The sequence below is a fragment of the Lissotriton vulgaris genome, chromosome 11 (genome assembly GCF_964263255.1).
Source record: "Lissotriton vulgaris chromosome 11, aLisVul1.2, whole genome shotgun sequence".
In the NCBI taxonomy this organism is placed as follows: Eukaryota; Metazoa; Chordata; class Amphibia; order Caudata; family Salamandridae; genus Lissotriton; species Lissotriton vulgaris.
The window spans coordinates 1,063,044,239-1,063,061,745 of record NC_141699.1 but is presented as its reverse complement, the minus strand read 5'-3'; the positions used below and the strand labels follow the sequence as shown (position 1 = coordinate 1,063,061,745).

The window sequence follows — 17,507 nt, the reverse complement described above, 5'->3', positions numbered from 1 at the left end:
TTGTTGGCATTTGTGTAGTGTATTTAGTTTCAGATTTTGTGTTAGTAGATTTGTATCTATTTGCATTTGTTTGTGTTTTCTTATTTATATAAAAAGAATCCTAAATGTGATGGCGGTGTGCGTGGAGTAGCGCTTGTCTGGCAGTCTGCGTGGTCTGGCGCTTGGCTGGTGGTGTGTTTGGCATGGCGCTTGGCTGGCGGTGTGCGTGGACTGGTACTTGGCTGGCGGTGGGTTTGTACTGGCGCTTTTCTGGCGGTGTGTTTGGACTGGCGCTTGGCTGGCGGTGTGCGTGGATTGGCGCTTGGCTGGTGGTGTGGTGTGGAACTTGGCTGGCCGTGTACGTGGACTGGCGCTTGGCCAGCAGTGTGTTATTATTGGCGCTTGGCTGGCGATGTGTTTGTACTGGCGCTCGGCTGGCAGTGTGTTTGTGCTGGCGATTGGCTGGCGGTATATTTGCACTGGCGCTTGGCTGGCGGTGTGTGAGTAGTGACTAGCTGCTGGTCACTACCCACACTGCTAGTCAAACGCCACTCAACGCAATCCGTGAGCTGGTGTAGTTGCTGTGTCAGGAATGTGGGCGTGTGAAAGTGGTGGTCCCTTGAATGGTGCTGCCTGCTGGTATGAGTGATGTAAGGTGGTGGGCCCGCGGCTGGCGTTGTGAAGGGTTTTGTATGTGTCACACGTCTGAAAGGGGTATGAATGGCCTGTAAAGAGGTTGGTGCCTTATCGTGGCTTTTCCCATGAGCTATGAGTCAATGGTTCAGTTTCTCGTCCTTTCAATTAACAGTGCATTTAATTTTTGTGAAATCTCTGGTTAATACAACTTTATATACTGAATCATCACTCACCCTCATGCCAAATCCAACCAGTATGTATGTGTGCTTTAGGAATAGGTGGTTGTGCATAAAATGTGTATTTTCTGTTTTTATCAAGCAGGGTGTATCTTGTCCTTTTTTGTGAATGTTGTAATGTGTTGGTTTTATGCCTGGTGTTGTGAATGTACTTGTGTGTATCATGTATGAAAGGTGTGTGAATGGCCTGTAAAGCGGTTGGTGCCTTGTGTAGGTGGGTCAAGGAACCGTAACAGGCAAAGGCCCAAAACCTATTGAGGCGACATCAAAATTACCTATCACAAATCAACCTGGTTTGCATGGGGGGGTCCCATGACTTTTTGACCCGGGGCTCGGCAGCCATCTAGGGAAACCTGCCTAACCCACACATTTCTGGAAACTAGACACCCGGGAAAGTCCAGCAAGGTATGGCTTGGGTGGGTCCCCCATCATTCTCCTGCCCAGAATCCCATGCAAACCTCAAATGTCGCTGAAAAATTCACTTTTTTCTCAAATTTCTGTGTGGGAAAGTTCTGGAATCTGCGTGGATCCACAAACTTCCTCCTACCCAGCGTTACCCCAGGTCTCTCGATATGAATAGTACCTCACTTTTGTGGGTAGGCATAGCGGCTTCTTCAGGAAATGGCCCAAATCGTACTGTGGAGACTTCAAAATTGCCTATAGCAAAACTACCTGGTTTTGGGGGGGGGGGGGGGGGGGGGGGGGGGGCTGAGATTTTGGCATCAGGCTCGGCGGCCATCTTGGGAGAGAACCAAAAGCAAACATTTCTGAAAACTAGACACCCTGGGAGTCCAATAAGGTATGGCTTACCTACCCACAATGCCATGCAAACCTCAAATTTAGCTGAAAGAACAACATTTTCCATATATTTTTGTGTGGAATCACTGTGCCGACACAAATGTCCAAACCCACAGCGTTCCTCGTGGTGTCCTGAGTAAAAGGATACTTCACTTGTGGTGGGTGTCCAATGCAGAATTTGCTAAAAAACGTATTTTTAAAAAAATGTAGCGCTTAGTATTCTCGGTGCTATACTCTAAATCCCTATGTTTTGGGCTCATCCTAGTCACAGACCTTTGGCCCACCTACGCAAGTGAGGTATTATTATACTCGGGAGAACAAGGGGAATGATGGGTGGTAGGACATTTGTGCCAGCACAGTGATTCCACACAACAGTAAGTGGAAAATGCGTTTTTTGTTTAGCTAAATTTGAGTTTTGCATGGCATTCTGGGTAGGAAAATGTTGGGGGATCTACGCAAGCCATACCTCATTGGACACCGCCGGATGTCTAGTTTATAGAAATGTTTGGGTTGGTACTTTCCCAAGATGGCCGCCGAGCCCGGGGCCAAAATCTCAGGTGCCCCCACCCCCTCTAAAACCAGGTAGTTTTGCTATAGGTAATTTTGAAGTCTCCACAGTACGATTTGGGCCATTTCCTGTTGTACCCAGTATGCCTACCCGCACAAGTGAGGTACCATTTTTATCAGGAGATCTGGGGGAATGCTGGGTGGGAGGAAATTTGTGGATCCACGTGATTCCAGAACTTTCCCACACTGAAATTTGAGAAAAAAATGAAATTTTCATAACAATTTTAGGTATGCAAGGGATTCTGGGTAGGAGAATGATGGGAGACCCATGCAAGCCATTCCTCGCTGGTCTAGTTTCAGAAATGTGTGGGTTAGCTAGGTTTCCCTAGATGGCTGCCAAGCCCCGGGCCAAAAACTCATGGGACCCCCCATGCAAAACCAGGTTGGTTTGTGATAGATAATTTTGATTAGGCTTGGGCGATAAATTCCATTCCACTTGCGGAATTTGGGTATTTTTTGCGTTTTGTGGAGAATGCGAAATTGCCCAAAATTCTGCGTTCTGCGACTTCGCGAAATTATTTGCTTGTTTGTGCTCTCAAAATGCGAGTTGGCAAGATATTTCCCCCCGAGCACGTAAACAGCAATTGAGAACAGGAAAAAAGCATTGCGAACAAGAAATTCCGCGTATTCGGGGAGATTTTTTACTGTTTCGCAGAGATTTGCGTAACGCGATTACGCAAATTCCGCCCACCCCTGATTTTGATGTCGCCTCAATGGGTTTTGGGCCCTTGCCTGTCGCGGGTCCTTGACCGACCCACGCAAGTGAGGTACCATTGTTATCGGGAGACCTGGGGGAATGCTGGGTGTGAGGACATTTGTGGATCCACGCACATTCCAGAACTTTCCCGCACAGAAATTTGAGAAAAAGTAAATCTTTCATCAAAATTTGTGGTTTGCAGGGGATTCTGGGTAGGAGAATGATGGGGGACCCATGCAAGCCATACCTCTCTAGACTCCCCCAGGTGTCTAGTTTACAGAAATGTGTGGGTTAGGTAACTTTCGATAGATGACTGTCGAGCCGCAGGCCAAAAACTCATGGGACACCCCAGGCAAAACCAGGTTGGTTTGTGATAGGTAATTTTGATGTCGCCTCAATAGGATTTGGGCCCTTGCCTGTCGCGGGTCCTTCGCCCACCCATGCAAATGAGGTACTATTTTTATCGGGAGACCTGGGGAAATGCTGGGTGGGAGGAAATTTGTGGATCCAAGCAGATTCCAGAACTTTCTCACACCGAAATTTGAAAAAGAAGTAAATGTTTTGTCAAAATTTGAGGTTTGCAGGGGATTCTGGGTAGGAGAAAGATGGGGGACCCACATAAGCCATTCCTCCGTGGACCCCCCGGGTGTCTAGTTTCCAGAAATTTGTGGGTTAGGTAGGTTTCCCTAGATGGCTGCTGAGCCCTGGGCCAAAAACTCATGGGACCCCCATGCAAAACTTGGTTGGTTTGTGATAGGTAATTTTGATGTCGCCTCAATAGGTTTTGGACCCTTGCCTGTTGCTGGTGCTTGACCCACCTACGCAAGTGAGGTACCAATTTTATCGACAGACCTGGGGAAACGCTGGGTGGGAGGAAATTTGTGGATCCACGCTGATTCCAGACCTTTCCACCACAGAAATGTGAGAAAAGTTGTTTTTTTGACAACATTTTAGGTTTGCAAGGGATTCTGGGATTCTGGGTAACAACCTGGTGAGAGGCAGTCAAGTCACCCATGCTCGATTCCCCTGGGTAGCTAGTTTTCAAAAATGTATAGGTTTCGCTAGGTGCCGGCTGAGCTATGGTTCGAAACCTAAATAGGCATTTTGCCATAAAAGGGTCATTTTTCACTGCAAAATAGGGGTGTGTCCTCGTTGCGCTTTGCACCATTTTCTGTCGCGGGCACTAGGCCTACCCACACATGTGAGGTACCATTTTTCTTGGACGACGTTGGGGAATGCAGGGTGGGTAGACATTTGTGGATCCATGCAGATTCCAGAACTTTCCACCACAGAAATGTGATGAAGTTTTGTTTTTTTTGACAATTGTGGGTAACAGAACTTGGTGGGAGCCAGTCAAGTCACCTGATCCTAGATTCCCCTGGGTGTTCAGTTTTTAAAAATGTATAGATTTGCTGGATCTACACAAATTCCAGAACTTCCCACCACAGAAATGAGAGGAAAATGTGTTTTACGTTTACAACATTTTAGGTTTGCAAGGGATTTTGGGTAACAGAGTCTGGTGAGAGGCACTCGAGTCACCCCATCCTGGATTCCCTTGGGTGTCTAGTTTTTAAAAGTGTATAGGTTTGCTAGGTCTCCCTAGGTGCTGGCAGAGCTAGGGTTAAAAAACTATAGCGAGACACTTTGCAAAAAAAGGGTAATTTTTCATTGTGAAATGTGGTGTGTTCACCTTGGGTTTTGAGCCATTTCCTGTCGTGGGCACTATGCCTACCCACACAAGTGAGGTACCATTTTTATCGGGAGACTTAGGGTAATTCACATTTGTAAAGCAACTGGTATTACCCATTGACTTACGATGCATTTCTGCCTTCCAAATGAAAAACATTGCGTAAAAAAGAAGTCATTTTGAAAAATGACCGATAATTCTCATGCTAGTACGAGTATTCCCAATTTCGGAAATGTGCAAATATCTACTGTTTCTAAACTCTATATTTTGTTCCCATTTCAGAAATACATAGGTGTCTTTCATACCGATTTTTCCATGTATACATTTTCCCCAAATAATTGCTATATACTCGGTACATAATATAAAGCCATTGCTAATTGCTGCTCAGTTTTTTAATCTGGGTTCGTTGGTTTCTTGGTGAACCTACAAGTACTATATAGCCTCACAACCAGTAAGATCCAGCGGATGTAACAGTATATTGCTTTTAAAGAGCTGTCATAATTGGAACAAGTTACAGGTGAAAACGTTGACACAAAAAACTATTTTTTTCAACTAATTTTTAATTTTTCCTATATTTAACTGTTAGTTTCTATAACAAAACCTTGATGGATCTACAGAAATGACCCCTTGCTCAATTCAACTTTTGTAAAATGTATAGCTTTCCAGGATCCATTATTACTTTCATACCCATTTCTAACATTAACTAGAAGGAGGTTGAAAACACAAAAAAAATCAAAAACAGGCTATGTCCCACAAAAATGCCAAAACTGTGTAAAAAAATGTTGGTTTCCTGACAAAAATCTGTCGTTCCCTAAAAGCTGGGGAAATGGTGATTTCAGCCGCACAACCCCTTTTTTGGTATCGTTTGCAGGGAAAAACCCAGACGCTTTTATTTGAAGCCCTTTCTCCCCATTTTCCCCCAAAAAACAAAATGTAGCTGTATTTTGGCTAATTTCTGCGACCCCTCCAGAGGAATCCACAAACCATGGGGACCTTTAGAATACCTATGATGTTGGAAGAAAAGGCCGCAAATTTGACGTGGATTACTTATGTGGTCAAAAAGTTACAGGGGCCTAAGCGTGAACTACCCCAAATGGCCAAAAAAAAGGCTTAGCTCACGGGGAAAAGGCCTAGCAGAGAAAGGTTTAAAACCGCATTAGTGTTTGGGTCTCTTTTGATCAAAAAAATGCAATTGTGGACCTAGTTTAGGAGGTGTCAAGGTAAGTTTGCATTTTATGCGAGAAACGTTGTGGAAATATGCAAATCTGTAGCGTAGTCACCTCTTCCCCCATCCAGTATCTACGGTTTTCCCCTTCCATTTCTTCGATTGTCTTACATGGAATGGTCCATTCGCTAGGCTCACTTTCCTTCTTGATTACATGTATTTCTGTGTGGAAATCTTAATTCAGCGGGGCATAATTTCTCTTTTTTTGCGTGGGAAAACCAGCTACACTTAAGAGTGTGAAGCCTTTCTGGGCTACCATCATCTACATGTATCTAATTAAAGTATACAACTCACTTCTTTTCCTCCTTGTTTCAGAATCTTGGTCCCTACTGTGTCAGTAAGACTGCCATCGTTGGGATGATCAAAATTTTGGCATCAGAACTAGCTCCCCTGAATATTCGGCTAAACTCACTGGCACCTGGAGCGACGTTGACCAAGTACCAAACTCTTGTAAGTATAGTCAGCATTACAGAACTGGGAAAAAAACGTTATACATTTTCCAGTGGTTGCAAATGAAACACAGATCAATTTAAAAAGGTTCTCAGTTCAAGACTTCTGAGCTCTAATAAAGTGACTATGGAACCTGCAGAACTGGATGTGTTAAAACCTGCTCAAATAGAATTCAGATTGAAACCGACATTATTCTTTTATGCAGACCATATAACTCACAGTGAAATAAAGAAACACTACTCTTGTGCCAGAGAAAAGGGCCATATGCTCCTGTCTTAAAATCACCATTAGCAAATTGTAGTTTTGTCCGTTGCCTTGGTTCTCACAACAGTCATCCTTGTGCACTGGGTGCACCTTTACGACAAGGCTTGCACCTTAGAGGTGTACTCTGCAGTGTAGAGGTGCATACCAAGTGCTCCCTTGGCAAGTGTGACTACCGGCAACTCACTGGGCCATACAGGACTGACAGCGGTGGAAGCAAAATGATTATAATAGCAGGACTTTTCTAAATCTGTATGCAAGGCCCCTACAACCAGATGCTTCGCTCATCCACGTGGAAAATGGAGGTCACATGTATGCACCTTACTTGTATATGTAAAGAATGTGTGTGCAGCATGTGTGACACCTGTGGCTGTGGACACACTGGGTTTTATTTTGAACCTACTTTTTTCAAGTGGTACATAAGAAGGAGGTTCGGACGGAGAGCCTAAACAGCAGATGTAAACTGCAGGCTGCACCCCAAGAACAGTTTAGGGGTCCTTGGTAGTAGGTTTGACTGAGTTGTGTTTCAAAGTTGGGAGACAAGGTTTCCTTTTAAGCTATGCCTTTGCTGGCCCATTATTCTCTAGAAGGGCAAATCCGCACAGGTTGAGAAATAGTTAATTTGAGCAACATCCTTTGCTTCAGTGCTCTTTTTTTCGGTTTTTGCTGGCAAGAGGTTCCCAGCTCCACCACACCTTTCTGGTCCCTTTTCCAAAGAAAGACGACTTGACCAGTCTGAGTGGAATAAGCAAAAGGGCTGGTCTGCCCAGAACCAAACTCATACACACTTGCTTTCTGAAGCTTTAAGATGGAATAGAAATGTCAAGAGGATGTGCCAATATTTATTTTCCTGAGTTCAGGGTTTCCACACCAGTGCTGACCATGAAACTCTTTAAGCTCCAGGGCTGGGTAACTTCCAATTCAAAATATAGCACATCACAACATGATGCATTACATTGCGTGCTTTTACAACGCGGTCTTTCCAACAACAGCGTTGTTAGTACAAGATGCATTTACATTACAAGTCATTACAATGACTTGCAGTAGGGCCCGCGCTGGATTTAGGATTAGTGGTATTTACTATTCCTACTCCAGTTTGTGCGACAGTAGGGAAGGTGTTGGAACTCATTTCCAATACCTCAGCCCCCACTACAGCAAGTCGTTGTAATGACTTGCTATGTAAATGCATTGTGAACTAACAATGTGGTCGTTGTAACAACTGCGTTGTAATAGTACTACTCTGTAATGACAGCGTTGTAAACTCTGTTTCCCTCCAATTCCCTTTTCCATGTTTGGGCTCCATAATATGGAGACTTTGTCCTAAGATTGCCAGGAGAAGCTGCCTCGACCCCACTTCTAGGTATAGAGTTGACCAACTGATCTGGAGTGGCATTTCACAAGGAAGGCTCTGCTCAGATAGAAAGTGGCTCTGAAGGAGAAGGGGTGGGAAAAAACTGAAGCGGTTGACTGTCACCTCTGAGAAGGACATGCACCGTTCTGACTCAGCAGTGGAATCAAACAGCGTGCTCTGGTGGATTGAAAAGGCCAAGAAACTTGAAGTCAGCTGATTTTCTGAACTAATAAAGTGTCAGAAACCATGGGTTGCTAAAATAATGTTGGTCTTCCATCTTTGGTGGACAGCAGGTTTGTTTGGGTGGTGAGTTTTGGGGTTTGGGACCAAGGACAACCCCAGCCAGATGAGCTGATGAGCCACAACCTCTGCAACTTAACTGCAGACTCCTCTTCCTGTGCTGATGCTGTCCCCACTCTCCTGGGTGCCAGAGACACTTTCCATGCACCAGTGAGTCGACTGAGGCAGTATCATTGACTCCCCTGCTCAGTGGGTTGTGCTGCTCACACCACAGAGAACTTTAACCCCCTCAAATTGAATGCTGGTGTAGTCTGCATCACATAGAACACACATTCAGGACAGAAAATGTACTGTGGTTTTGGATACAAAGAGGGTAGGGACCATAACTAAGGGGAGGGAATGCTGTAGCTGAAACAAATTGTGTCACTGGGGAGTCTCTCTGTCAAGTAACTTCAGTGAGTTTTCTATTAACCCCTTCAGTGTGGGGCTGTTTCTCCCGCCTTGCTGTGGGGCGAGGTAGCGCACACAGCGCCCCGGTGCTCATGACGAGCCACGGAGCTCGTTTCAATGGAACGCTCAGCACAGCAGTGGAATCAGCCCAGCATGCGAGCGTTCCATTAAACGGGCGCGGTCATGGCGAGCTCAGCTCGTCAATAGCACCGGAGCGCCGTAGCTCATGACGAGCTTCAGGAGTGTTCTATGGGGTGAGGCTCTTCTGATTGGCTGATGCCTAGCTTTGGTCTCTTTTACAAAAAGAGGGTGATATGCTACAAAAGGGAATGTAGGTGAAGTAGTGTGGCTCACTGGTTAGAGGCGGCAGTGAAGTAGTGTGGCTCACTGGTTAGAGGCGGCAGACCCGAGAGCAGAGGACGGCCCGGGACCAGGGTTCGATTCCCGGCGCGGCAGGTTTCTGGACCAGGGTCAGCGGACTCGATAATTCTCTCGCCTCGGTGCCCACTCTGATCAGCGATCACACTCGGCAACTCTGGGCATTAGCTTGCCTCATCTTCACTAACGGCCCCACCAGACCGCCGGGGATGCCTGGTCTCACCCTGGAGATACCCATTAAGGGACCATCTCTCAGGGAAGCCAGGAAGGGTTTCGCAGCGGTCGAAGCGCCTTGGGACCCTACGGGTAAGTAGTGCGCTATATAAATGCCTATACATTTACATTTACATTTACATTTACAATGAGGCCTAGGCCTTTTCTTTCTCTTTTGTACCTATTGCTATGGTATTTTTGTTACCGAGACCCCCATCCCGACGACGGGGAATGATACAAAAGCATGGGAATCTATGAAAGTTACCAATTCTGGGGAACCAAAGTTACAGGTAAGTAACTTGTTTTCTTTTCTTTAGGTAGTAATGTTTTATTTTAAATTAAACGTCATTGATTATTTCCTTCAAAATTAAGTTAGTAATTTTGAGCTGCAGCAAATTGCTTATGTTGTTCTCCCCCTAAAATAATTATATACAATTAATTTACAATAATATACGGGATAAACTTTTTTAATCTTCCTAATATTTACCATAGGGAATTCTCCCTGAGGGTGGCAAAATCACTAAAGTATAGTAGAGGCAACATTTTTCAAGTTTATTTAACGTGGAAAAAATTAGAAAACCTAGTATCACAATAAATATACATTTCATATCTATTGTAAATGTGTAACAAAATGCACTTGTAATAAAATGGATGTGTTATCCATCAGATTTTTGAAAGAGTACCCAACAACCAAAATCTAGATCAGGCAGTAAGATCCATGCTTGTAGATTTTATGGCAGACAATAAGGCTCTGTTCAGATGCTCCAGGCTGTGGGTAAAACTAGAATAAGGGCAAAGTTATGATAGATTTGGTGATATGACATTTGCTAACCTTAAGGAATCAACAGAAACTGGAAAGGTGTTTAAAGACCATACCACACGCTGTTGAGATATTTGCCAAAAGCCAAATGCAACCTGAAACCTAGGCACATTTTTAAAGCAGAATGGAAAAGGGTGGCGTTAAGCAAACATTGCTAACACCACGCTTCTCCATTCTGAAAGCGCAGGGATGTGCTGTATTCACAAGAATGCGGCACACCCCTGAGTTTCCTCTAACGCTGGCAATACGTTCAGCTGCCTAGCGCCAATGCAGGCACCCTTGTACCATAGTGGAAGGATGTCTGTGTAGGTGGTAAGATTTTTTATGTGCAGGAAGGTCTTCCTTCCTGCGCATCAACAATCTTTAAATGCCATTTTGTAACTTCTATGTGTGCAGCTAAATGTAAGACACATAGAAGTTGCAAAACTGCATTTTATTTAAATGATTGTTTATGTGCAGGAAGGGGAACCTTTCTTCCCATAAACAATCATAGGCAATGTACTGTTTCTATGTGTGCTGCGCAAGGCAGTACACATGGAAAAAGCAAAGATATGGAGAAATAAAGTATTTCTCCTCATTTTGCCTGTTTAAGATTAGGGTTCCCCTTGTCTTAATTTTGGCACTACCTCCTATTTACGCTGCCCTTGTATCAGCGTCAAAATCAATGGGTGTTGTGGTGGAACGACCACCACAACACCCATTGCTCTCCCCTTTCATTCTATATACAGCGTCACAGAGTGCCTTATTTACAAGGCAGCATTAAGCCACGTTAAGTGGTTTAACGTGGCTTAAGAATAAGGCAAGGCCCCTATCGCCATCACACGTCTCTAAATGTGACGTAGTGGTGGCAATAGGGACTTGTAAATATGCCCTTTAGTTTATTATAGGCATGAGCGGGAAATCCGTTACGCCCGCGGATTTTGCGGATTTTTGGGAAATCCGCAATCCGCGAATTTTGCGGATTTCCCGCAAAATCCGCAAAAAAAAATCCGCGGACGTAACGGGTTCAAAAGTTGAACCCCCACTCATGTAACTATTTTACAATGGCGCCAGCAAGCTGCCAGCGCCATTGTAAAATAGTTACAAAGTTAGCTTGTACAGGAACCACTAGATAAAACGAAGCAGGTGCTGCTTTATTTTATCTAAGTGCTTCCTGTGCAAGCTAACTTTGTAACTATTTTACAACGGCGCTGGCAGCTTGCTGGCGCCATTGTAAAATAGTTACATCATACATGCCAACATTTCGTGACTCAAACCAATACACACAACCACAACAAAACAAAAATAATTCACAAAAAGTTGGAATTGCAATATTCACAACAGCAAGCCAATATTTTTCCACACAAATATATATATACAGTTTATATTTCCCTTAATTCTTGATTTATTAAATTTGGCTTGAAAATTAAACAGGTTTAATTTTCAAGCCAAATTCAATAAATCAAGACATTGTGTTCGCACGGGTTTCTGCAAGTTTGCGAGGGTTTTGTAGAATTTCGCAATTTGCGAAATTGTACAAAACCCTCGCAAACTTGCAGAAACCCGTGCGAACACAAAAAAAAAAACATCCGCAAAATCCGCGAGAATTCGCGGATTTTGCGGATTTTCGCAATCCGCAAATTCGCAAATCCGCAAATTCGCGGATTGCCAATCCGCAAAATCCGCCCATGCCTAGTTTATTACCATAGATGACTAATAGTGGCCCTGCCTGAGGCTGGCGTAAACAGAAGTATCTTTCAGCCCGATTCATCAAGCGAAATTCCGCTCACAAAGGGCCAGATTCTGAGAATCTGGCCCTTTGCGAGTGCAATTTTTGCATTTGGGATTCATCATCCCAAATGCAAAAATCGCTATTAGCGAAATCGCATATTTGCGAGGAATTGGATTTAAGGAATCTCTAATAGAGATTCCTTAAATGCAATTCATCAACCAATTAGAAATAGCGAATTCGCAATATTTGGTCGCAATTTACCACAAAGTCTAACTTCGTGGTAAATTGCGAAAAAAGAGTAAAAAGCAGTTTAGTGCATTTTTTTCTTTTGCATGTTACACACACACATGTCCTTTGGACATGTGTGTGCGCAACACCTGTTTAAATTTGCATTTAAGGGGTGCTACAGGGTGTCCTTTGGACACCCCTGGCACCCTTTAAATCGCTATCTTATTTGCGATTAGCAAATTGCTAATCGCAAATAAGGAATACTCCCCATTCATTCCTATGGGCCTTTTGGCCCATAGGAATGAATGGGGAGTTATTCCTTATTTGCGATTAGCAATTTGCTAATCGCAAATAAGGAATGTGTAGGAATCGCATTTTATTTTGCGATTCCTACATGAATCCCGTTTTGCGAGTCTGTAATAGCGATTCCTTATGAATCGCTATTGAAGACTCGCAAAACGGGTCTTTGATGAATCTGGCTGTTTGTGTCTCCTTGTCATTTCCTCTTGGCTTGTGTGCTGCATTCACAGCACACATGGGAGGAGGAAATAGACTCAAAGGATCGTTTGTGAGCAGGAGAAACTGCTCTACAAGTATCCTGATCTTAACTTAGACACTATTGCACTATGGAGCAAGGGTGCCTACTTAGGTGCTAGGCAGCACAAGTGCACCATAGCATTGGGAGAGCAGATTGGCAAGCATAACTGCACCATTTCTTTGAAGAATTGGTGCAAGAAATGGTGCAGTTCTGCTTTCTTCTGTTCAAGCAATGCAGGACAGCAACGCCACTTGCTGCGCTGTGTTGCATTAAGTCTTTGAATAAACGCCTCAAAGGACCTGATTTAGAGATTGGCAGACATGGTTCTCCATAGCAAATGTAACAGAGTACTCTGTATGTCAAATTGTAGGTTAGAGACGGTGGGCCTTGAGCTTTCGGTCGCCAAAGATCTGATTGGCTCATTTGATGGACAACTTTCTTTGAAAGTTTGTATGGTGGGCGGCATCTCATATGAAGGGCATTACACTACCCACCCTATTCATGGTGGATGGTGTTATGTCTTTTTTTCTGTACATCATTGCTACAAAAAAAACAGACAGCGAGGAACAGATCATTAGGAATCCCATCTCTTGTCCTTGAAATTAAGCTGTCCATGGAAAATCATGCCTCATATAGATATTTACTGATGTGGTCTATATGTGGCATGTCAGAAATTAGCATGATTACTCATTAGCCTTTACTTTAAATGCTAAAAAAGCTTTTGATTGTGTTCAGTGTAGATGCCTCTTTAGGACTTTAAAATTAGCCGGGCTACTTACAAACTCTACGAGCAAGGTTAAATGTCTATGTGTACAGAGCCAAGGATGCTTTTTAGTTGTGAGAGCTTTTTCTCCGACCCATTCAAAATAAGGTGTGGGCCAGACAGGGATGCCTCCTCTCTTTGTTATTGTTTCTCTTGGCTAGAAATCCCTCACAGCCATAATCCATCAATTGCATTCAGTTGTGTGTAGAAACAGGGCAAAAGACAATTAGCTGGTGCTCTACTCTCAGATCACTGATTACACTCCAATGATTTTTCAGTGTAGGTACATAAATTATCTTATGTTTTCTGTGAGAATACACAATGCATTCAACTACCCCTGTTTAACAGTAACTGTCTGTGGTTGTATCAGGACCCTTTTGCTGTATCGAGTAAAATGCCCTTTTCATGGGGAACAGATAAAACCATGTGCTGTGGTCTCGATAATTGCTTTTTCAATTGAAATGCATTGTTGAGAGCGCATTGTGGAGAGGCATTTTATTGCTGAACAATTTCATTGGTGATTTATGTGAAAATTATAAAGTTGACAAGCCCACATAATTGGGAAACTTGATATTAAAATGTTAGATTTGCTGAAATCTATATAAGGATCTTAAAAATGTGATGATTAATTTAGTACAACGAAACATGCTATTCACAAATTTCTCCACAATTCATGAATTAGAACAAAAAAAGTGTGAGCCCAGAAAAGCAATTGAATCGTGAAAAACGTGTCAGCTGTTATAATCTTTTGAGTAATTGACCAACATAAATGTGAGATAAAAATTATGGGCCATATGTAAGTAAATGGCATTTACCGAATCGTAAATACCGAACTTTACCGATTCGGTATTTACAATTCGGTAAATGCCATGTAGGTAATAATTCTTAAACAATTACCGAATCGGTAATATTCGGTAATTACCGAATCTGTATTTACCGATTCGGTAATTGCCATTGATTCCTATGGGCCCTGAGGCCCATAGGAATAATCCTTCTCCGGTTGAACTGAGTAAGTGATAAAAAGAGATTGTATGAGCCCTGACAAACCTAGACTTAAACTCTGACATCTTATACCAAAATGCCAGGTGGGAGACTGGGACTAATCTATATTCTCCAGTATTGTATCTTTTATAGATTTACATGCTTGAATCTTCCCCGTCGTCATGGTGGGAGTCCCACAGTAACAGTAAAATAGCAGTATAAAACGTCTATCATTAAAATGCCCATTTGAATTCACTAACTTTTAGCAACCTATTACCATTGCTATAAAACTTCCAAGCTCTAGCCACGCAGAGCAAAGACCATAGAGTCTCCTTCTCAGCAGGAACATCATACCTCAGATTTCTTACCGGACGTCGTGTGCTAGGGAGTCTCCCTGAACTCTGCTCCATCACAGTGTTTCTACTGTTGCCCTTTTGAACTCCAGCTAGCTATTCATCTCTACCCTTCACATTTCTTCTGAGGTACTGGTCAGGAGTGTGAGTACCTATTTTCTTCATAGTGTCAGAGTCTAAAAAATGGTTGTTTAGGCCCTGTAAGACTTGTGGAAAGTCCAGACTTTATTCTGAAGACCCAAAAAAAGACTGTCTTTACTGTCTATATCCAGAACACAAGCCCAGAGAATGCAAGTACTGTAGTACTATTTCTTCAAAAACTCTTAAGGCCCATGAGGTTAAGCTGCTTCTCTGGCTCCAAAAAAAAATAGCAGCAAAGGACTCTGACTCTGACGAGAAGCCTCTTACCTCCTCTAGGAAGAGAAAGGAAGAAGGGTCTGCCTCATTGCTTAAGGACAGTAAAAAGTCCACGTCTCAGAGCAAGGAGAGGATTGAGGAGAAAAGAGTGAAGAAAGACCATTCCGGTTCCTCCTCTTCTGCTCACCAGAGGTCGGGTTCTGCTACTCCGTCAACGCCTCCTACTCTTTCCATAGATTCTTCAGCTGACAGAAAACGCTTGTCGATGGGCCCTTCGACAAAGAAATCTCCGTCTACAACTTCCAGCTCCACTTCAGTAGGCGATCCATTAATGGTTTTGTCAGCGATGCCTACTACGCCGACGGTCAAGACGACAACTGCGGCTGGGTCGACGAAGACATTGGTGGTTTCACCGTCGCCGGCTGCGGTTAGGCCATCTCCGTATGCGAGAGTTTCACCATTGGCAGTTCAGCAAGTGTGTTCACCGTTGTCAACTCTTCAAGTGCTGCAGTCTGTTTTGCCTTCGACAACGCCATCAGCGAACCCGTCCACGACCCCATCAGCGATCCGGTCGACAAACCCATCGACGAGGGAAAAAGTCAGTTTACGCTTAAAACCGATGCCTTCCATCTGCATGATTTTTCAAAAGTTTCTCCTTTACCACCTGTTTGTCTTCTGGATTTTCAGTAGTCTGAGGATGACTGGCCTTTTGGTCCTGCTTACAGTCCTTCGCAACTCAGAGTAAAGTGCCAGGACTCGGAGGAAGAACAAATAATGGATGATCCATCTATGTATTTAGAAGGGAATATTCTTTTTTGGATATGGGCGTCCCAGTTCTCAACATTGTGATGCTTTTCAGGAGCACTATCCTTCTCCAGTATTGAAAATTTCATAGATTCACATGCTTGTATTTTCCCCGTCGTCATGGTGGGTGTCTCACGGTAGTTAGAACAGTAGTACCATTGAAGTACATTAGAAACCACCAAAGGGAAAGGAAAACTTTAATAATTGTCAGCATCTTTATGTAGGTCCAAACTTTGACGAATCAGAGATGAGCCCTAGACCTCAACTCCGCAGCAGAGCCACCAGACCTCAGATTTCTAACCCCACGTCGTGTGTAAGGGAGTCTCCCTGAGCTGTGCTCAGTTTGTCAGTGAGTGAACTTTTGACCCTGCTAGAATTCACCTCAAGGCACTGTCTTTCTTCCTTCTTTGCTTCAAAAATGACAGAGGGTTCTAAGAAGAGGCTTTTTAGTCCCTGCAGATCTTGTGGGACGGCAAGGCTTTTTTCTGAAGATTCCCACAGTTCTCGAGCATTGGGGTGTCTTTCATAGATTCACATGCCTGAATCATTCCCCGTCATCAGAGTGGGAGTCCCACAGTACATAAAAAAGCAATAATATGCCTGTAGAAAAGCCAAAACCTTGGTAATAACAAACCAGGTAGTAAAGTAGCACTAGGCTACAGTGTACAGAACTTCAATACTCATGACTATCCTAGTCATTTTGTTAGTCCAAACTGCAGGCAATCAGGCAACAGCACCCACCATAATGTTCTCCTCAGAGGCTCAGGCTCTCAGATTTTCTACCGCACGTCGTGTGAAGGGAGTCTCCCTGAGCTCTGCTCAGTTTCTTCTTACTTTGGTTAGTTTTTTACCTTCTAAAGATGTCTACTTCTAGATCCCTTTTCAGGGCTTGTGATTCTTGTGGAAAGCTAAGGCTGTTTAAGGAGGATCCTCACAAGAAATGCATATATTGTCTCTATCCAGATCATGAGGTAAAGGAGTGTAAGATCTGCAGACCCTTTCCTCAGAAAACCCTCACGGACAGAAAGGGTCGTCTTCTCCTGTGGCTCCAGAAGATAAAGGACCAGGATAACCCGTTTCTGATGTAGGGAGCATAGCCTTGGGGTCTTCTAAATCCTCTAGGAAGAGGAAAGCTGAGGTTGAGTTAGCTTCTCCACGGGCAAAGGTGTTGAGGAAAGCCCAATCCTCTCAGGATTCTGGCGTGCCTTCTACTACAAACAAGCATTTGCAATGCAATAGGTCTCGCATTAGGAAAGTTTGAGCTATTGGTCTTCTAAATGACAATTTTTTATTTATGTGTTGGTTTTGAAAATAGCTAAATTAATAGCTTTGCCATTTACAATGCCAATAGTTATAACTTTTGCAAATGTGACACATATAACCTGGGGTTGCGCTGAGCGATGCTGTGGTGCTGCTGAGTGGTGCTGTGGTGGTGCTGAGTGATGCTGTGGTGGTGTTGAGTGGTGCTGTGATGGTGCTGAGTGATGCTGTGGTGGTGCTGAGTGATGCTGTGGTGGTGCTGAGTGATGCTACGGTGGCGCTGAGTGATGCTGGGGTGGCTCTGAGTGGTGCTGTGGTGGCGCTGAGTGATGCTGTGGTGGCGCTGAGTGATGCTGTGGTGGTGCTGAGTGATGCTGGGGTGGCACTGAGTGGTGCTGTGGTGGTGCTGAGTGGTGCTGTGGTGGCGCTGAGTGGTGCTGTGGTGGCACTGAGTGATGCTGTGGTGGCGCTGAGTGATGATGTGGTGGCGCTGAGTGATGCTGTGGTGGTGCTGAGTGATGCTG

The 17,507-nt window shown here is 44.0% G+C and overlaps 1 protein-coding gene across 1 annotated transcript in view; it reads left to right on the top strand.

Annotated features, from left to right (window-relative positions):
- The window catches only part of LOC147684076 (dehydrogenase/reductase SDR family member 4-like), a 331,848-nt gene that overhangs the window by 276,759 nt on the left and 37,582 nt on the right, over positions 1 to 17,507 (top strand). The window contains exon 8 of the mRNA XM_086942598.1: positions 6,141 to 6,275. Coding sequence (XP_086798724.1) covers positions 6,141 to 6,275 — 135 coding nt within the window. The remainder of the gene's footprint in view (positions 1 to 6,140; positions 6,276 to 17,507) is intronic.